Source organism: Arabidopsis thaliana, chromosome 2 (assembly GCF_000001735.4).
Source record: "Arabidopsis thaliana chromosome 2, partial sequence".
NCBI lineage: Eukaryota > Viridiplantae > Streptophyta > Magnoliopsida > Brassicales > Brassicaceae > Arabidopsis > Arabidopsis thaliana.
In genome coordinates this window covers 8,019,873-8,041,641 of record NC_003071.7, presented here as the reverse complement: position 1 = coordinate 8,041,641, position 21,769 = coordinate 8,019,873, and the positions used below count along the sequence as shown (strand labels likewise).

General features: G+C 33.1%; 5 protein-coding genes across 6 annotated transcripts; 2 read left to right on the top strand and 3 right to left on the bottom strand.

Annotated features, from left to right (window-relative positions):
* Positions 1 to 861: 861 nt before the first annotated feature.
* AT2G18530 (Protein kinase superfamily protein) lies at positions 862 to 1,972 on the bottom strand (the record flags this gene model as incomplete). Its single annotated transcript, NM_127409.1, has 4 exons — positions 862 to 1,028; positions 1,112 to 1,213; positions 1,238 to 1,541; positions 1,904 to 1,972. 4 exons carry the CDS (start codon positions 1,970 to 1,972, stop codon positions 862 to 864), a joined length of 642 nt encoding a protein of 213 aa, NP_179443.1.
* A 4,257-nt stretch (positions 1,973 to 6,229) lies between these two features.
* On the top strand, positions 6,230 to 7,810 carry AT2G18520 (Tetratricopeptide repeat (TPR)-like superfamily protein). Its single transcript, NM_127408.2, has one exon. The coding sequence runs from the start codon at positions 6,350 to 6,352 to the stop codon at positions 7,604 to 7,606; it is 1,257 nt and encodes a 418-aa protein (NP_565439.1). The 5' UTR covers positions 6,230 to 6,349; the 3' UTR covers positions 7,607 to 7,810.
* Positions 7,811 to 8,022: 212 nt separating this feature from the next.
* On the top strand, positions 8,023 to 10,682 carry emb2444 (RNA-binding (RRM/RBD/RNP motifs) family protein). The gene is made up of 9 exons (NM_127407.4): positions 8,023 to 8,229; positions 8,327 to 8,375; positions 8,466 to 8,554; positions 8,644 to 8,700; positions 8,835 to 8,897; positions 8,987 to 9,052; positions 9,191 to 9,277; positions 9,419 to 9,512; positions 9,607 to 10,682. The coding sequence occupies exons 1-9, from the start codon at positions 8,125 to 8,127 to the stop codon at positions 10,086 to 10,088; spliced, it is 1,092 nt and encodes a 363-aa protein (NP_179441.1). The 5' UTR covers positions 8,023 to 8,124; the 3' UTR covers positions 10,089 to 10,682.
* A 2,686-nt stretch (positions 10,683 to 13,368) lies between these two features.
* Positions 13,369 to 14,685, bottom strand: OFP7 (ovate family protein 7). Its single transcript, NM_127406.3, has one exon. The coding sequence runs from the start codon at positions 14,538 to 14,540 to the stop codon at positions 13,593 to 13,595; it is 948 nt and encodes a 315-aa protein (NP_179440.1). The 5' UTR covers positions 14,541 to 14,685; the 3' UTR covers positions 13,369 to 13,592.
* Positions 14,686 to 20,065: 5,380 nt separating this feature from the next.
* Positions 20,066 to 21,186, bottom strand: AT2G18490 (C2H2-like zinc finger protein; the record flags this gene model as incomplete). Of its 2 annotated transcripts, none has more annotated exons than NM_001335598.1 (1): positions 20,066 to 21,186. In NM_001335598.1, the coding sequence occupies exon 1, from the start codon at positions 21,122 to 21,124 to the stop codon at positions 20,219 to 20,221; it is 906 nt and encodes a 301-aa protein (NP_001323986.1). In that variant the 5' UTR covers positions 21,125 to 21,186. The 2 variants fall into 2 exon arrangements, with proteins under 2 accessions (NP_001323986.1, NP_179439.1); NM_127405.2 differs by having other exon boundaries at positions 20,219 to 21,031.
* Between the last annotated feature and the right edge of the window lie 583 nt (positions 21,187 to 21,769).

Sequence of the window (21,769 nt, the reverse complement as noted above, 5' to 3'; positions counted from 1 at the left end):
TTCCGGTCACCGTCAAGATGCAGATCTCTTTTCTGGTGACTCTGTTTTTTGGGCTTCGTGTTTTGTAACCGTGTTTTCAATTAGCCTAATACCCAGTTTGGAAAGATTAATATTTAAAACAAAAATTATTGCTAAAAAAGGAAAAAAAAAACATCATGGGAAGGCTAAGAGATTTTCAGAAATGTTACTTTCAGAGTTTGCATGGTTCACTGAAAGACTTTCTTTGTTGTAAATCATATCTATTTATTTTACACACTTATATGTGATACTTTGAGAATATATGATACGACAAATAATAATAATAAAAAAAATCAGCTTCGATATATAAAAACTGCAAAATAAATTGTGATCATTTAGTTCATCAATATAACCTTCGACGTTAATCTATATTAACATTTTTATAGTACATTTTAAAGATTTTAATAGGGTCTATTTTTATTTGATTTTGATCCAAATTGAGTTAGTTAGATCTTACCTAATTTCTACAAAAACATAAAATACTTATCATAAATTAATGATATTCAAAAATAGCTCAAAGTATAATATTAATTTGTGTTTCACTAAGTTTTAATTAGTTAGATTGAAAATTTTAAATTGACTCGAATTACACAACAAATTTTCATTTTCTAAAAATCAAAATTAAATAAAATATTTAACCTGCGATGTACCATATTACTAATTGGAAGCTGGATGTTTGCTATTTTTTTTTCTTTTTTGAGACTTAATTTTCAGATTGTCATAAAAAAGAAAAATAACAAGATACAAAAAAGTGTGAAAACTAACATGGATATCTTCCGGATCTTCTTTAGGATATTCTTCATCTCGATCAATGGCTTCTTCTTCCTCAAATGTTGCTTCAGCTTATAGATTTGCTTCATATTCTACCTCCACATCTCCTATTTCATCATAAAAGTCATCTTCTTCCTCCTCTTCGTCAATCCATTTAAGGAACCCATGTTTGAGCAAACAATCAACACACCACCTCTTAGCAGGGTCTCTCTCCAAACACTTTGTGAGAAATCCTTTGCCTTATCAGACAAATAATCAGGGATATTGGGAAAAATACCACTTTCACCAATGAGAGTTTTCCAACCTTCCCAATCAAGCTTACCAAACTCACTCCAAACTCGTTCTCCTGTCAACATCTCAAGCACGGTACAGCCAAAAGCCCACACATCAGCACCATAATCCAAAACCATGCCCATCATAACCTCTGGCGACAAAAGTCATGTCGTACCTCTCATGTGACCTAATCCTTCACCATACTCAACTGACCATTTCTTTATCTCTTTTCCAAAACCAGCGATCTTAGCAGAAAACCCACCAACACTACCAAATCGGTTATTCTCATACACAAGTGAGATATTCTTTGGTTTGATGTCACAATGAATGATCTTCTCTTCATGAATATACTTGAGACCAAGCAATATCTCATTAGCGAAACTCCTCACATCATCTTTCGGTAATTTTCCTCCGTTTCTTTCAATGTGTTTCGCTAGGTTTCTTCCTGAACAGTACTCTTGTAACGTGTTGTAATACATCTTCCCGAGTAATGGATTTTTCTCGTCCTTCTCTATGTGGTACCTTGTGGCCGTAGAGAGACACAACAAAAGGGGTTTTAAGACGGGATAGAAACTTTCCCTCGTTCATAAGACGTGACGCTTGTGAGATCTCAATAGATTTAATGGTCATCTCGTCAGGAAGATAGTTTGCGTATTTTTATCTTAACTATTAGTAACATAAGTTTTTAACTTTAAATAATTTGAAAAATACTTTTTACGGTTATGTCTTTTTAGAAAGTTGCATATGGTCATTTAGAATTGTGTCTTTTCTTCTTATCTTTTCATCACATAGACACAATTGTTTGTTATAGACATGAACGTTTAAATAGAGGTAAAAAGACATAAACATCTATATATAGAATTAAAAAGACATGAACGTTTAAATAGACACAATTATTTGTAAAAGACATAACTATGGATCCCTATATCTAATCTCTTCGATTTATGTTCTATAGTTGTAAAAGATGTTAATAGGATAACTATGTAGGGTTTATAAAAATTTGACAAAACTAAGCATAGAATAAGCAAAGTCTAAGCAAAATATAAACAAAAATAACAAATAAAAAGGCAGTTAAAAATTCTATTTTCAAATTTAAGTCATTTGTTAACTTTAGTCATAAGTATTCGCGAATATATTTCACAAATCATTGAATCAGAAAACATAAAAGTAAAGATGACCCTAGAAGAATACAATGTTTCGTAAGGTATAACATATATAATATAAATATAACTATTCATAATATTCGAAAATTCTATAGAACTTTCTACATGAGTTCTCTGATTTGGAAGGGAGAGATAATGTCAGTGTGGAAGCTAAGTCTCAATGTTACTCTACTAAACTTGGGGTAATTTAAATGAGTATTACATCACAGGATGGTTGGGAAAGATTAAGGGTCTCGTCCCGTGTACTTGAGCATGTTTACTCCGCTCAAAATAGTTATTACGCCATCATTAGCTCAGTAGCATTGTCTGAAGAACTATATGTAGAGAGTTAAGAGCATCCCCAGCGGTATATCTTAGCCAAATCTTAGCAAACATCTTAGCATTAAAAGCAATTATAATTAATCAAACCAACTAAGATATGTATCTTAACTAAGATGTTTTTCTTAAGGTAAGAAGGGCACATGTGTCGATATGTGAATGAGAGAAAGAAAAAACAAAACCAAAACAATGTTTTGCAACAATTTGATTTTTTTTCTTCTTAAGAACTCATTGATTCTTAATCATTTGAGAGCATCATTATTGGTTGTCTCTTAGATTAGTTCTTAGGATAAGAACATCTCATTTTAACTCTTATATAAGAGACGAAATGATAACATGTCTCTTATATAAGAGTTAAAATGAGATGTTTTTAGTAATCAATGACAAAAAAAAATCTTAAGAACTAATCTAAAAAACAACCAATAATGATGTTCTGAGTAGTAATTTGTTAAGATCTTCTCTAACTTTTCTTAGCTCCAAAACAGTGAAATTTTAATTTAAAATAAGGCTAAGATTCAAGATTAAGAACCAATTGGTTCTTAACCATTGAAGATGCTCTAATATGAATAATTTTTTTTATCATCATAATAATATATTTCTTTCTAATATATGAACTATAATAATAATACTCTATAAAATAAGTTGACTTGTTTTATTTCTTTGAAATCACGATTGTTGGTGCTGCGATCATTATCGTTAGAATCTCCATCGTACTTTGGGGAAAGATGGGAGACGGAGAACAAATGTCTCAAGTGGATTCAATGGAGGATGGGGATTCTATGGAGTTTGAAGCATTATATATTTATTTTTCTCATTGAATTTGGTCTTATCCAAGTTGAGTTATGGAGTAGTTTAAGTGAGTATTGTACTTCTAACATAAAGTTTAGGTCCTAACACTGTACTCAAGATTTGGAGATGTTAAGTAATATGTATAACAAACAACAATCAAATTGGAGACGGTTGGCCAGAACAACCCCTAATGCTTGCTACTGTTCATGTCTCAAGTTGTTCCCGGTGACAAGAATCTATGCAAGTGATTATCACGAAGTAGAGGGATGGGGACTAGATGATGGAGAAATGTTAAGCTATGAACATGTGTTGTAGGCAGTACAAAAAAAATGCAGAAAAACAAATCAATGGAGGGGAGGTGGTGTTGTAATTCTCACCACAAAGTATCTGTTTTTCTCACGACCTCTGTTTTTGTTCTTGTTAAAACAGAAAATACAATAACACTTTTTTCACTTTGAAAGACTACATTGATAATAAACTTGGATACCTTACACAACACAAAGACACACATTACATATACTAATTTCACTACTTGACACTATTGCCCACTTGCACTTAGACTAATCATAACTCTTACTTAGACCATACTCCTATGTTTTAGGCACTCTTTCACAAGCCTCCTACTTGTGTTGGAATTTCTAATAAGATAAATCTAAATTTTTGGGTTCGGGTTCGGGTCAAAATTTTCGGATTATCATGTATTACAGAAACATTTTCAAAAGTAAGAAAATAGAAAACTGCCAAGAATTATTATAAGAACTGGGTTTTTGGCTCTTATATAAGAGTTGATTCTTAGAATTTAAACTAATTATTTATTTAATTTTTGTAAAACTTAATGCTAAGAACTTCTTAAGAACTCACCAATAATGATGGTCTAACAACACTTGCAACTATTCTAACGTAGACTTAACTACCTGAAACAACACTTTACTCATTTGGGTCTAACATAACAATTAGGCCAAGTACTTATTAAAAAACAACAAGCCCAACATCCCAATTTCAGATTTAATATATCTCTATAAAGTTACTTACGATTACCTAGGGCCATTTTTTAGACATTGTTGGGTTAAGCCCAAATAGAACCAGACCCAAATTAGACAAAACTCAAAAAGAACCATAATAAATTGGGCAATTCATGGATCCAAATAATACATGATGTCATGAACACATTTATTCAAAACTCCATACTTAAGTTTTAAGTGTTTCACACAATGATATAATTTCAATATTTCATAAACTAAATATAAGTTCAATAATTCAGTTTAATATTAAAAACCATGGGCTGCCCGTATCCATTTAGTTATGGTCAGTTTTTGGACAAATCCAAAATAAACCCTTCAGTTTTTTGGGCTTGTCTAAAAACTGATCATAATTAAATGGATATGAGCAGCCCATGGTTTTAAGACCCAAATGACAACTATACGATTACCTATGGCCAAAACACAATTAGCGTTTATTTTTCAGTCACGTTTAGAGGTGTCAGACGGGCCGGCCCGCACCCATCTAGCCCGCCCCGCAGTGGGCTTTCTTTTTTCGGGCCGCGGCGGGTTGGCTTGTTTAGGACCGCGGACAAAATTATCAGTGTCCAAGCTCGGCCCGCAAAGCCCAGCGGATATACGGGTCGGCCCGCGGGCATTTTTCTGCTACGCATCAAGGATTCTTGAGCTGTGACATTGTCTGTACAAGGCAATATCTCGTCCAGAGTCGTATTGCTTGATGGTCTCTCAACCCATTCGCTCATTGCCACACATGTGTCTGCAGTACAAATCGAAGAAACTGCAGGAAAAGAAATGATAACAAGATCACTAAGGTCAATACATTAGTTGATAGTTGAGTAACATGTAGTCACCACAAGCATGACGATTGAAACTACGATAAGCGCCACTCTCCTGCGAGTACAGAAATGACTATTATACATTTGTTTATTAAAATCCAAAGATTCTACAATCAATCTAAAGATAGTTTTGAATAAGAATGTATGGGTTACGCAAATTACATGGGTTACGCAAATTACATGGGTTACATGATTCATCATCATCATCTTCGTCTTCATCACTAATCTCAAAAACTTTTTTCGGTTTTTAAGGTGCTTTAGCTTCAGACTTTTTTCTTCTCTCTGTTTTAGAGGCAGAAGCTTCATCACCCTTGCTTCTTCTTTGGGTTTTTGATGCTTCTGGTTCACACACTTTTTTCCTCTGCGTCATAGGTGTTCCTGTTTCATCTCTCAGTTTTCTTTTCAGCTTTTTAGATCCTCCTGCTTAATCATTAGCTTGTTGTTGTTCATATCTAACTTGTTCCAACTCAATGACTCTCCGAGATTCCACGTCTAATGATCTCAAATACTCAGCATCAACAGAATCCAACGGATCCTATCATTAACAAAATACAAAAACTAGTCAAGACTAGCAAATCAATCAAACAAAAGTAAAACATCTAATTGTTTATGTGTAGTCACAAATAACATACCATTACAAGTGTTAGATGCTCTGTTTTGATCTGAAATCTGAATCTAAGAAGCTTCAATGATCGTAAAAAAGAAACTTGAAGAGATAGAGAATGACTTTTCAGTTTCCTTGTTAAGCAATTGAGCGTGAACTACTACTTTTAGGGTTTGAACTGCACAAGAAACTCTAATAGAGAGAAAAAGTTTGAAAGCCTCTATGAGAAATGAAGGGTTTTAAAAGAGTTGGTTTTTCTTTCGTGGGCTACCCGCATACCCGCAGTCCGCAACGGGCTTGTCCGCAACGGGCTTGTCCGCTATAATCCGCAGTCCGTAATGGGCCTGCCCGCGAGACCCGCTAATTTGTGGACAAAAAAATCAACGTCCAAGCCCGTTCCGCCATGGGCTACTTGGACAAAGCCCGCGGGCTAGCGGCCCCGCTTGACAACTCTAGTCACGTTAGTAAGGTGTTAATGTGGAATCATTTTGCAAAACCTATTTCTTCTACTAAACTCTTAAACCCTAAAGAGTAAAGACATTTGCACTACCCCGCGTGGTCGACGATTCGACGCTTCCAATGACGTCATCTCGCCTCTATCTCCGTTTCCTCCGCCGCTTCTCCACCGCCACCGGTATAGATTCTCAAACCACTGCTTACCCCGGCGCAATCACTATGTCCAAAGCTAAATCCAAACTCCGCAAAGTACAAGATCCAGACAAAGCCTTAGCGATTTACAAATCCGTCTCCAACAATTCCACATCTCCACTCTCCTCTCGTTACGCAATGGAGCTTACAGTCCAACGTCTCGCTAAATCTCAACGCTTCTCCGACATAGAAGCTCTAATTGAGTCTCACAAAAACAACCCAAAGATCAAAACAGAGACTTTTCTCTCTACACTTATCAGATCTTATGGACGAGCTTCAATGTTTGATCATGCTATGAAGATGTTCGAGGAGATGGATAAGCTTGGCACACCCAGAACCGTTGTTTCCTTCAATGCCTTACTCGCTGCTTGTCTTCATTCTGATTTGTTTGAAAGAGTCCCCCAACTGTTCGACGAATTTCCTCAGAGGTATAATAATATCACTCCTGATAAAATCTCTTACGGTATGTTGATTAAGTCGTATTGTGACTCTGGTAAGCCTGAAAAAGCTATGGAGATTATGAGAGATATGGAGGTTAAAGGTGTGGAAGTTACTATCATTGCTTTCACTACCATTTTAGGATCTTTGTATAAGAATGGTTTAGTCGATGAAGCGGAGAGCTTGTGGATTGAGATGGTGAACAAAGGTTGTGACTTGGATAACACAGTTTATAATGTTAGACTTATGAATGCTGCGAAGGAAAGTCCCGAGAGAGTTAAGGAATTGATGGAAGAAATGAGTAGTGTAGGATTGAAACCTGATACTGTTAGCTATAACTATCTTATGACTGCGTACTGCGTGAAAGGAATGATGAGTGAAGCCAAGAAAGTGTATGAAGGGCTTGAGCAACCAAACGCAGCGACGTTCAGGACATTGATATTTCATCTGTGTATAAACGGGTTGTATGATCAAGGTTTAACGGTGTTTAAGAAGAGCGCGATAGTGCACAAGATTCCGGATTTCAAAACTTGTAAGCATTTGACTGAAGGATTGGTGAAGAATAACAGAATGGAAGATGCAAGAGGAGTGGCCAGGATCGTGAAGAAGAAATTCCCTCCGCGTTTGGTGACCGAGTGGAAGAAACTAGAGGAGAAGCTGGGATTGTATTCAAAGGGTAATGCAGCTGCTGTTTCATCTTCTTCTCAAACTAGAGAAGTGTTAGATCAAGAAAGAGAGGATGATGTATAAAGCTCAAGAAGTTGCTTAGAAGATCTTATTTTTGTTTGTGCTTGCTTGCTTCAGCTAATATTATGGCTTGTGGAAACTGTGATCTAGCGTGTAGAAGACAAACGATTCCCAATTTACTTGTCTATGCTTTGAGCCAATTACTACGCTTGCGTTGAAAGTTAACCGTATTTTTTTGTTCTTTTCCCCCAGATCATCTGAACTATAGTCTGAATTGTGAAAATTTCATATCGTTTAACAATTTAGGTTTACAGTTATTTGTAAAACCAATTCCCAAAATGATTAGTAAAAAAAACTCAAAATCTCTAGACTCTAAATAGGCTAAATATCTTAATGGATATAAAAGAGCTTAATGGGCTTATAGGCCCATTAGAGACGGCACCACTCTAAATAAACCCCTCTTTCTTCACCGTCCGTTCTAACTTCTAGAAAAATCGCCAGAAGTGACGAAATTGAAAATCTCAGATTTCTCTTAATCGGCGACGGAGTAACGAAACAAGGAGAAGAAGAAGAAGAAGAAAATGACGACTCGAATCGCTCCTGGTGTTGGAGCTAATCTTCTCGGCCAACACTCCGCTGAGAGGAACCAAGACGCCACTGTTTACGTCGGTGGTCTCGATGCTCAGGTTTTTTAACTTTTAGGTTTCGTGAAATGATTCTGGATTTTCTCATCTTCCTCTGTGAGTTGGTGAAATTGATTTAAATTTCCTGTTTGAATCTCAGCTTTCTGAAGAATTGCTTTGGGAATTGTTCGTTCAAGCTGGACCTGTTGGTAAGTTCATATCTATATCTCCTTAAGTTTCTTCAATAGCTAATGGCTTTTGATTAGTGGAACAATGATATTGTTCTTGGCCTGTATCAGTTAATGTCTATGTACCGAAAGATAGAGTGACAAATCTTCATCAGAACTATGGATTCATTGAATATCGTAGTGAGGAAGATGCTGATTATGTAAGTGTTGCTCTTTTTCACTTACTGTGAGAAGTTAATAGACTTTTTTTTGTGTACAATGTTGAAGAGATTTCGATGTTTCTGTGCAGGCGATTAAGGTTCTTAACATGATTAAGCTCCACGGGAAGCCTATACGTGTTAACAAGGTATCGAATTGTTTCTGTAACTTACATTGTTTAGTATCGAGCGGATGGGTTTTGTGAGTTTTGATGCTGAGACTTGTTTAATCTATCTTCTATGAGTTTGCTAACATTTTGTTTGCTGGTTAAATTTGTATTAGGCATCTCAAGATAAGAAGAGCCTGGATGTTGGTGCTAACCTTTTCATTGGAAACCTTGACCCTGTAAGTATCTTTTGTGGTAGACTCTGATTTTGATACTCTACAAAGGTCATTTAATCTCTTAGCTGACCAGGTTTTGTTTTCTTTTATAGGATGTGGATGAGAAGCTCTTGTATGATACTTTCAGTGCATTTGGTGTGATTGCTTCTAATCCTAAGGTAGTATTTTTTATTTCATTAGATTGTAGTTCATGATTCTTGATCTCTTTATCTGTCTCCTGTCACCGATTCGATAGTAAATTAGGATTCATCGGTATTCCACTGTGGAGAATAAATGTTAGAAACTTTTCATTTCAGATAATGAGAGATCCCGATACTGGAAACTCACGAGGTTTTGGTTTCATCAGCTATGACTCCTTTGAAGCATCTGATGCTGCTATTGAGGTAATTATCTGCTTCTTTCATAACTCTCAGTTCTATGAACTTGCTTACGAAAAGGAGCCCAATATATTTCACACATTTAACTTCTCCGATTACCTAATCCAATGGTAGTATATTCCTCTGATCTTTGTCTGACTATTGCAGTCAATGACTGGACAATATCTCAGTAATCGTCAAATCACAGTCTCTTACGCATACAAGAAAGACACCAAAGGAGAGCGCCATGGTACTCCAGCAGGTTAGGCTCTACATACTCTTTCTCTTTTCTTAACTTATGGATTCAGTTTCTCTCCACCATTGGATCAATAACACATTACTGTTGTGAATTACAGAGAGGCTTTTGGCAGCCACAAATCCAACTGCCCAGAAAAGCAGACCCCATACGCTATTCGCAATGGGCCCTCCATCCAGTGCTCCTCAAGTTAATGGTCTACCACGTCCGTTTGCTAACGGCAGCATGCAACCTGTCCCGATTCCCGCTCCCCGTCAACCACCACCACCTCCTCCACAAGTATATCAAACTCAGCCACCATCCTGGCCATCTCAGCCACAACAACACAGCATGGTCCCACCACCCATGCAATTCCGTCCACCTCAGGGTATGCCTCCGCCACCACCTCCTCAGTTTCTAAATCACCAACAAGGTTTCGGTGGTCCGAGGCCGCCGCCACCACCTCAAGCCATGGGAATGCACCAACATGGAGGATGGCCACCGCAACACATGCAGCAGCAAGGTGGACCACCACAACAACAACAACCACCATACCAACACCATCACATGTCTATGCCTCCACCACCACCACACCAAGGTTGATAATAATCATCGCCTCAGTTTCGGACCAATTCAACTATATGTAAACCCTTTCTTTACTGGCAAGTAATCCCGAGGATTTTCCGTTTTAGATTCAATGAAACCTAATAGGGAGAGAGAGAAAGAGAAAGAGAGAGGGTGAGAGAGAGATCACAATTAATATTCTATATTGTCTTGTCTGCAGAGAATCTCTTATCTTCGGTTTAGAGAGAGAGAGAGCGTAGAAATTAGTGCCAATGTGTGTCTGGTTTTTAGTGATGTTATTTCTTGTTTGTGTTGCAGAATCTCTGATGCCGTGTGCTTTAATATTTACCAAAACTGTGCTGTAAAATCTCAATAATTTTACTTCTGACCTTTGAGGTTGCTTTTTACTCTAAACAAGAAAAAGACAGAGGAGTAATCAGTGATGGAACAGAGGTGGCTTGTTTTTCAAGTTATGGACCCATTCTCCAAACTTCAATAGTCTCTCTGACCATTTCATCTTGTGAATTCAGCTTCAGTCTTAAAAACCCTAAAAACACTGAAGATAGAGAGAGACGCATCTCTGTATATGTTTTGTTGTCTGAGAAAAGTAAAGGACAAATATTCAATTTTAATTAAACTTTTTGTCTCTTATCGATTTCAATCATTTGTCACTTCGTTTGCTGACTCGAAATAGTCCACATCGACCGCCCAAGTGTCATCTACTAAGCATTTAGATATCGTAAAAGTGAACATCTGTTCCTATCTAAGCCAATAAGCCATCTTGTATTGGTGTAAATTGTGAAACCCACAGTTCTACTACATTTCTTGGGTTGGTTCAAACTATCTACGTATACATTTTTGTAGTCACTTTGTGAAATAAATCGTGGAGTTGGAATTTATTTACAGTAGCTGCCATTGGTATTAATATTTAAGATTTTACTTTTTAAAATAAAATAAATTAACAAACGAATGTACAAATCTATTTCCATAATTTTCGCAGCAAATCTTTCCAAACAACCAAATATTTAATGTGATTACAATTACTAACTCACAAATATTCCATTCCGTGATTTTTCCACAGAAAATATTGTTATTAACGAATTTATAGAAAATATTAATTACTGGTATAATCATTATGGTAGCATATTCCAAATAAAATCCGATTCAATATATTTTGCTCCATTTAGTAAGTGTCAAGTATATTTTACTTAACCACCAAAAGATTTATGACCTAATGGATGACGCCTATATATAATCTTTACCATTGCTTCTCATCTCATTGTTAAACACACTATAGCAACTAAAAACTAAAACTTTCCAAACGTTGATTTGTCTTCAAATGTAAGCTATCAATACGGTAAATAAATTGGATAGGGGTTTAAGATTTTGGTTGATAAGTGAAATTTTTCTAATTTCAAAACATTTTATATGCTTAACAATCACATATGTATAATTTATTTATTTTATTTAACGTATTTCAGGTTTAATGTTTTTTAATACTTTTTTATGTATATTTTTGTTTATATTTTTCCAAGAAAATAGTATTTTGTAGCAATCCTCTTTTGATTTGATCTTTTTTTTTTAAGCGTGAATTAATATTGCAGGAAGAGTAATGTGATGTGATCTCATTTATGAATATGTAAAACAAAAATATTAATGAAAATAGTTTAATGAAAAAATCGAGTAATGGAAAGATATTCCGAAATTTGCTATTTTCAAAGAAAAAAGATATTTCGAGATTTTCTCATATTTCTGTTAATTACAACAAAATCCCTTATTTATCACATTTAATACGTTATTTAAAATGATTATTCAAACTCAAAACATAGAACGTTTTTTAAAAAATCCCTCAATATTTGGAACCAATTAAAATTAATATTGATTTAACAAGTAACAAATAATTGTTTCTTTATTTCATACCAAAAAATTATTGTTTCTAACTCAAAAAGTTGTGTAAAACAATTACGTACACATGAGACCGTCACAAAATTATCAACAACAGAATATGATCAAGAATAATTCATGTGGGTTGATTTTCTTTTTATAAACAATAGGTTATATGTATTGATTTATATTTCTTTACAAGTTTATATGATATGACGGGTTTGGATCGATATTAATACGGAATGAAATACCAGAGTGATTTCATATACGCATTAATTGTTATTGATTATTTAATATTCCTAATCACAAACATTTCTTTATCTAATATAAATCTCCATCAATTCTAATTACTAAAAAAAGGAGAAATCTTAGGACATTATTAATATTATACGTCTATACTTTATTAAAAGGTAAATATTATAATTCTTTAAAGTTAAATAAACATTTAGAATATTTAACAGAAAAACGTTTAGAATATTTCTAATATGTGAAATCTATACAAATTAAATAACCATCTGAAAAAAAAATTTTAAATTGATTTAAATTAGAAATCTTTTAATAAAAGTATTATTAAAAAAAAATGTTTAATATCACATAACGAGATTAGATGGTATGACGGGTTTAAAATGTTATAATATTTGAAATTTATAGCAATTAAATAAATATTTCAAAAGAAAACTTTTAAACTGATTTGAATTATATATCTTTTATATTAAAAAAATAACAAAATACTGTTTAATTTTACTTAACGGGGTTAGATGGTAGGACGGGTTTGGGTCGATAGTTATATGAGACGGTATACCACAGATAAAATTTATTAGATATGTTTCATTTCACTGAACGGGGTTAGATGGTAGGACGAGTTTGGGTCGATAGTAATACGAGACGGTATACCAAGAGTGAAATCCATTATATATTTTTTATTTCACTGGAAGGGATTAGATTGTAGGATGGATTTGGATCAATAGTAATACGAGAAAAATCAAACATTGTATTTATACACTAAAAATATATATAGATATAAGAGTTGTACATTTAAAAAATACAAAACATTAAATCATATTTTATTAAACAAATTAAACTTTTATTTTTTTTTTAAAAATAGTCCTGCGGTATATCGCGGGTTAAAAAAAAATCGAATTTTACATAATACAGTTTATCATGCTTTTATTAGATACACTATACATTTTAACCGTAATCCTAACTAAAATTCTAAAAAAAATACATATTATAACCGTTAACTCAAATACATAATCTATTATTCAACTATACGAATTTTACTTAATATATAAATTTTATTTAGAAAAAATAAATCTGCGGTATACCGCGGGTCAAAATCTAGTTTTGTATACATAACTTTAACTTTAGTAACCAAAAAAGTGAAATTTTTGAAAAGCAATTATTGCGTGTGAATATGAACATCTTTTTTTGGGTTTGGTGTTGACGATTATGAATATATGCAATCTATGCATTAGAATCTAAATCGCACAAATACAATATTTTAATTAGCCTACGCATTTAATGATTACAGTTTTAATAATTGCACCGCCGCATAATTTACATTTAACATTTACATCGTCACTAAAAGTGAAAAAAATTTAGTAGAATTTAGTTAGACATTATCATAAACAGAGGATTTTAATTTTTAACATTATTATTTTAACACTCATCGTAGTCTGAGAGTCGAACACTCGAGAAGGAGGACGATCTCCGACCACCACCACTACCACCGGAGAACAAAGCAACCCAAATCTCTGAAAACGCTCTTACAATCGCGCGGTGGTGGCGTTTCGCGTTTAGCGATAGGAAGCAACTAAGAAGCTGTTCAAGCTCAGCTACTTCAAACATCTTCTTCTCTACTATCATCTCCATCATTGATCCTTTAAAATCTTCGTATGGATCCTCCGATTTCTTCACCACCGCCACTCCTTCCACCATAACCGCCGCCGCCATCGTACACGGCATTAATCTCTGCACAAACGAAGACAGTCTCGCCGGAGACGGTGGCGGTGATGATGATTCACTTTCTTCCTCGATCACCGCCTTCTTGAGAAGTTGTCTCGGACGTCTTGTGACACGCGGTAGCTCGGAAGAGGAATATTCCGGCGAGAGGTTTGTAGAAGATGGTAAGAGACTCTCTCTATCAGTCTCTTCTTCGGCGGAGGAAATGCTCCCTCGCCGCCGAGAGTTTGATTTCTCCTTCTTCTTTAAACGCCGGCGATTATCTTTCTCCGACCCACCGTTGTATATTTTCCGACGAGGCGTTTCGTATTCTTCTTCAGTGACTTGAGCAATCACGTGCCACTTCCCTTCACTTTCCCACTGAAACGTCGGCGTTTGCGGCGGAGATAACACCGGTGAGTTTCTCAGATCAACATCCAACGGCGTGGACGAGCGTCCGCAGCCAAACACAGTTAAAACGTGTAGTCTGAAAGAAGAACGGCGACGTTGCGGCACGGTGGTGACGTCGGCGGAGGAGTTAACCAGTGGAGAAGTACGTCGGAGACTTGAAGAAACAGGATTAAAAGGAAGAGAAGAAGGATCTTTTAAACGGCAAGATTTGAATGAGAGGATTCTTGAAATCTTTAATTTGAAACGTTTCGTCATTTTTTTTTCTTTTCTTGTTTTTTGTGTTTTGTTGGAGAAGTGAAGAAAGTATGGAGCATTTACCAAATGAGAACTGTTTGTGTCTCTTCTGCTTCTATATATATGCAAACACTTTTATATTGGAGTATATAAAATTGTATAATATTTCTCTGCTTTAGTATGCTTTATACCGACATTACATTTACTAATTATCTTTTTTTTGTTGACAGCTGCAATATAAGTTATTTATACGAATCCCTACTTTTTTTTGCCCATACTAAAACCTTACCTTAGTTAAATGATCAAATGAACCGTGAATGTCATTAGACGGGTCAGAATGTGTGTGATATGTATATACTTTGCGTTTTCAAAAGCAACCCAAATTAGTTAAGTGGACGTCTAAGGCTTGATTTGCAGAGATGTTGGCAATAGCAATGGTGAAGGAAAAGTTGCACATCATCGTTCTTCTGAAGTGGTGGTAGTCGAGAAAACGTATTTATATGTAGGATTTCATATATATACGTTTTCTCGATTACTTCTTCAGTAGAATGATGATACTGTATCGATCATAAACAAGATACCGAATTGTGATATAACCATTTTGACTTGAGAGTTTATTAAATATCGATCTTAGTTAATAGGAATAAGATAGTTTGTACCAAAAAAAAACTAAAGACATAACCATGTGTGGGCATATACAAGTCAAACACCTATGAAATTGAAAGGTTGAGAAATTAAACGGCTAAATTAAAATACAAAACAACAACATTCTGTCTAAATTGTTTTATATTTTTTACCACAAAATACATTTCTTTTTTAGAACTTTTTTTTTTGTCTTTATTCCTAAATACTTTCTTGCTTTCTATATATTTAGATCAATTTTTTTTGTTAATACATATTTTCAAAAATCGAAAAGATATTTTGGAAAAAAATTCACAATTTTGATTACATATCGTAGTATCGCACAGAATCATGTTTAGCCTAGTCTTGTAATAAATTACATGTAATTAAAATAATTTTTGTAACGTCATCACATGTATGATGTCAATGTTGATACCTATTTTTTTATACTGTATATACTTATGACTTAAATTGACAAGCTAATCCTAAGAAAATTATACAAACCCTAACCCCTAGGCATCAAAGATTGATGTAACTCGAGTTTGACCGATACAAAAGTTCTACTTAGCTCGAATTAGCTTGCATTTGGATCTAGCAACCAACAAGCATAATAAGACTAGTCCAAAAAGAACTCACAGTTCTTGTTAGCTTGCATTTGAAGCTAGCAACCAACAAGCAAAAGAGTAGTCCAAAATCTTGTAAGACATTTAGCAAAGTCCAGAATAGTCAACTTACCTTAAAAGAAAGAATATGCGATAATCCATTGTCTTATCAGGTTTTTGAAAGTAGTAACTATTTTCCTACCATCCCAATCACATGTATTGAGAAAATGTATACTCTTAGTCTTACTATAATATTTTAACTTAACTACTATCAAACAAATTTTTAAAGTTACCGCGCGAAAAACCTAATAATTTTAAAAAGGCATTTTACGTGAAGAACATATCACTTCGACAAACACTTGTCAGCTGAATTAACTAACATTTGTTAATATTGACTCGTAATTATACACTTCGTCAAAAGTTTACCTAAATTATTTGAGTTTTTTTTGTGTTGGGTATTAATTAGCACTGCTCTTTTATGAGATTGAAAGATACGGTTTCAAAACTTTCGGGATTTAAAAAAGCCAATTTTGCAATAATAAATTATATATTATATTTAAAAGAAGGTGAAAAGTTGTATGATAAGACAAAAAAGATCCATTTTTGAAGAATGAAGAAGCGAAGTAGGGAACGACCAAAGGATCCAAGGAGACAATATAATCTGATTCATGCCCCAAAGTCATCTTTCTCCATCTCTTTCCCATATATTTATATTTTTCAACTTTATTTATTTTCTTCCTTTTTGGAAAATTACAATATGATTACATTTCTACTTGTGTCGTTTAATCATTAAAAATATATAATGTAGATGCTCCTTTACTAGTTAAAGAGTCTAGAGTTAAAATGTCAATTCAATCGATTCCATTACAAAACCAGATTATGTTTACTTTTTAATAAAATAAAATAAAACATAATTTATTTTTCCTTCTTGGATAGTATTAAAAAGCAATAACAGAAAACTCTGGCCTTTTATGTTGGGTTTTGATAATTAACTTGGGCTTTTCTTAAAACTTAAATGGCCCATGAACTGTACAAAGAATCAACAATAATTCCTATATTTAATTAATCCTAACTTGACAATAACGATTTGACTCAAAAATAATTTTATATGTTAAGATATTTACATTTAGTCAAATGACATTTGTTAACCTTTTGTCATATATTTTAATTTGTTGATATAATGGTGTTCATCATGTAAAATATATTTAATTCCAATAAAATATTTGTGACTATTATTTTAATTTTTTTTTAAGTTAGTCACTAATTCACTATAGTGCAGTAATTTGCATTGAAATTTTAAGATTATATACACTAGTTGGATATATCATATATGTAGACGGGAGACTTAATCTAAACATGATATATATTTTTAAAAACAACGAGGGTGAGAGAGAGACCACATAACTGATATAACTTTAAAATTTAGAGCAAATAGAAATTACAATACGCATATCCAAATATGATGAAATACTAGAAAGAAAATACAATATTCATTAGGTTAAAAAGAAATCTCAAGGAAAGAAAATCCTAAATAATCTCTTCTTTAACTATCTCAAAATGTTGAGTAGGTTCATCGACACTATTTCCACCATTATATCTCGTACAATTTTTAATTATTTATTTTTTGTCCGAAGTCTCAAAATCTCCTTTTTTATCCATATAATACTTGTAGTGAGATGACATATGTACATCAAAATTTTGAGAAATATCAAATATATTGTTGCATTTAAGACATGTATATAGATCGTATTTCTCATATGGTAGACTATGTGTCAGACCATCATATTGATCATCGATACTTTTATCATTTTTTCACAATTTATATAATCAGCAGTTTTTTCATTGGACATGGTTGGTTTTGGGATTTTTTTCAAAGACCGACTCTCATGAAAAATATTTTGATCATGGTTTTGCTTTGGTGACAAGGAAAACATGTTTAAATGTAGACGATTTTCAGAATTTTGGTGAGAAGAAATGAAATTTAGAGACTCAGGGTTCAAAATATAGTATTGTTTACCAAGAAATTTTGGAGGATGAAAATAGGATTCCATATATTGGGTTTAGAATCCATGGCCTATTTGAACAATAAAACTATATATATCTATTAGTAATGGTTTGAGTGAAAGAAACTCTAGTAACACGAATATTATCATTAATAGGCAAATAATCGGTACCAAAAACATAATCAATGTTTCTCCTCATCATATGATAGGGCATATGTGAATTGTTAAATCCAAAAAAAGATGAAGACATGTGAATATTGATAACATGAAAAAGAAGGAGAAGATGAAAACAAATCCCTATGGTTTGAACAATCAAATGTAGTGAACATCGATCGAACCATTTTGGAGTTGTGATTCATTTTGATGGGAAAAAATCACGATGGTTTATAGAAGTATCCCGGTTAGTATGTAACTTATTTGGGATGGAAGACATTTTTTAAGATTTGAGTGTATCTTATGTCATTTGCTTATGTACTCTTTTATACAAAATTCGCACTAGAAAAGTAAAGATATAAACCTCAAAAACGGAAATGTATTTTAAAATACAAAAGGAAAGAAATCGACATTATGTTAACTATTATTATATTATATTTAATATTTATAAGAAAAATCTTGAATCATTTATTATTTTCCCCAAAACTCCTCTATTTATATGGTAATATATGGATGGAACAAAAAAGTTGATTTTCGGTCATATACTAATATACCTGGATTCGGTAGTTGAAGATATAGACAATAATCAATGTAAATTTCTTATATTTCTTATATTAACAGTTAATGCTATCCATAAGACATTTGTTGAAGTTTTGTCATCTATCTTAGTATTTACTATAAATTTTGTCATTTTAGCTTTTGAATTTTGTCTCATAATAGTTGTCGTTTTATATTTTCAATCAGATGTTGGTAAAAATTCTAGTTTTTTTTTCATAGTTTTAATGACTTGACCAATAATTTTTTTTGGAGAATATATCAAACAAGGATAAAGTAGAAATTTTAATTGTTTTTTTTTAATTTTTTGTAGAAATCTTGAACGATAAATAATTTAAAACAAAAAGAGTATGATTTTAATGTTTCGTATTTGAATATAAATGTTTAGTTATTATATATATATATTCCTAAAATGTACCCGTTCGTAAATTGATTTTTAATATTTTATCCACCGTATTAATTTCCTTTTTCATGCAACATAGAAGGAATTTCTCAAGGTTTTTCTTGTTGATATAGTTTTTGTTTATCAACGCTTTTTGTTTTCTTCCCCTAGATAATATATGTACAAAAAGTTTGAAATGTAGAAGTTGTATAGGTTGAAAGTTATCTAAGAGTGTGAGAAAGAACAAGAGAGGCGGATAAGATCGAATAAATGAACTTGTCTTAGGGTTTGTTTAAACCAAAAATCTTAGAAAGTTAACAAAGTCATAACTAAACTTTATCAATATGTCCTAAGTCTTAACAATATATAGAACCTTCGCAAATGGATGTTTGTGTCGCGGTAATAGTTAAAGAAGGATCCACGACAAAAATATAATTATATAGGAATAAAGATGGGCATAAACTTTAAGTTTAACAAAGGAGTCATTGTGTAAGAATCTAAGCTAAAATAAGTCATAATCTAAAGTCTGGCTTTGATAGAGTAAGTGAGATTGTATCTAAGACATAGTGGAGGACTCTAATAAGAAAAATATATCATATGCACTAAGGTAAGATCTAAGATCTATGACTACAAGAAATTCGCGAATCCACCACTGTCTGGCCAGGGGTTCTTGGTAGTGGCTAACAAAGGCCACATATTTGTTGTCATTTAGCCACCGTCAGGCTACCAAATATTTATTTGACATTTTGGTGGTTCATCGATAGTTACGTGGACGATACTTCGCCACCAAACAGTCTGTTAATCATTCATTTGTTAATCAGCCACAACTAGCTACTGAAATAATGGTGACATATAAGTTTTTAATTGTATTGTTTTCTTTCAGTGACCGTTAGTTAGTGGCTACGATAATAGCTAATTTGAAATAAAATAGTTACCGATAAGCTATTTATGACCGTTATGTGGTTTCCAAAGTAAGAGAACATGTTGTGGGAGTAGAGTCAGGGGGTGACATGGATATTGACAATGGTGGTGAAACAATACTTTTTGAAAGAACCGATGAAGACGAGGACGAGGGTTATGGTTCAATTGAAGACGATGAAAGCGACAACGAGGATGGATATGGCTAATGCTCTATGAAAAATGGAGAGAGAGAGAGAGAGAGAGAGAGAGAGAGAGAGAGAGAGAGAGAGAGAGAGAGAGAGAGAGAGAGAGAGAGAGAGAGAGAGAGAGAGAGAGAGAGAGAGAGAGAGAATTAAGAACTTTTTAATATAGAAAAATAACTTTAAAATTGAAAGAGAAAATAAAAGTTACAATACGAATAGCAACAAATATGATGAAATACTAGAAAAAGAAAACAATATGCATTATATTGAAAAAAAGATATTAACGAAATAAAATCTTATGATGTTGAATAGGTTTGTCGTCACTCCTTCCATCATTATGGACCCCATCTTCTTGTTTAATCTTTTGAGACTCCCCATAAACTTCAAGATTCAATTTACGATATTTTCTTTTATTTCTTGCACGAAATCTTTGAGCTCTTTCTTTATTCGTTTCACTCTTGTAGTGAGATGACATATGTGCAGCAAATTTTTGAGAAGTATCAAATATACTGTTGCACTTAGGACATGTATATGGACCATATTTCTTATATGGTAAACTATGTATTCGACCATCATATTGAGCATCGTCACTTTTCTCGTTTTCTTCACAATCTATATATTCAGTAGTTTTTTCAATGGACATGGTTGGTTTGGGGATTTTTGTCGAAGATCGGCCTTCATGGAAAACATTTTGATCATGGTTATGCTTTGATGACAAGGAAAACATGTTTAAATATTGACGATCTCCAGAATTTTGGTGAGGAAAAATGACATTTAGAGGCTCAGGGTTTAAAATCTCGCATTGTTTACCAAGAAAATTTGGAGGATAAAAAACAGGATTCCAAATATTGGGTTTAGAATCCATGGCACGTTTGACAAGTTCAATATCATATTGAACAGCATCAAGTGAATTGGTAGGAACAATAGAACTATACCTATTAGTAATGGTTTGAGTGAAAGAAACTCTAGTAAGATGAGGATTATCTTTAATAGGCAAATAATCGGTACTGGAAACATAATCAATGTTTCTCCTCATCACTTGTGAATTGTTAAATCCAAAAGAAGATGAAGAGACATGTGAATTTTGGTAACAAGAAAAAGAAGGAGAAGATGAAAACAAATCCCTATGGTTTGAAAAATCAGATGTAGTGAACATTGATCGAATCATTTTGGAGTTGTGATTCATTTTGAAGGAAAACAGAAATCAGGATGGTTTATGTAACTTATTTGGATGGAAAACTTTTTTTTTAAGATTGAGTGTATCTTATCCCCTTTGCTTATGTACCCTTTTATACAAAATTCGTATTAGAAAAGTAATGATATAAATCTCAAAAACGGAAATATATTTTAAAATACAAAAAGAAAGAAATCTACATTATGGTAACAAATATTATGTCATATTTAATATTTATAAGTTAAAAATCTTGAATTATTTATTTCTTTTCCACAAAGCTCCTCTATTTATATGGTAATATATGGATGGAATAAAAAAAGTTGATCTTCTGTCATATATCTAGATTAGGTAGTTGAAGATATAGACAATAATCAATGCAAATTTCTTATATATATTAACATTTAATGTTATCCATCTTATGGGACATTTGTTGATGTTTTATCATCTATCTTAATTTTGTTTGATTATATGTCATGTAATGGTATTTCCTATAAATTTACTCGTTGATTATTATTGTTCAAAAATTATTCATAGTTTATAATTTAAATAAGTAAGTGAAAAAAATAATAGGATGGATGAGTCAATCTAATAACACATTGTTTTCCATTTACTAGGGAATATATTAGAGGGACATTTAACTCATAAATTTTGCTTCTT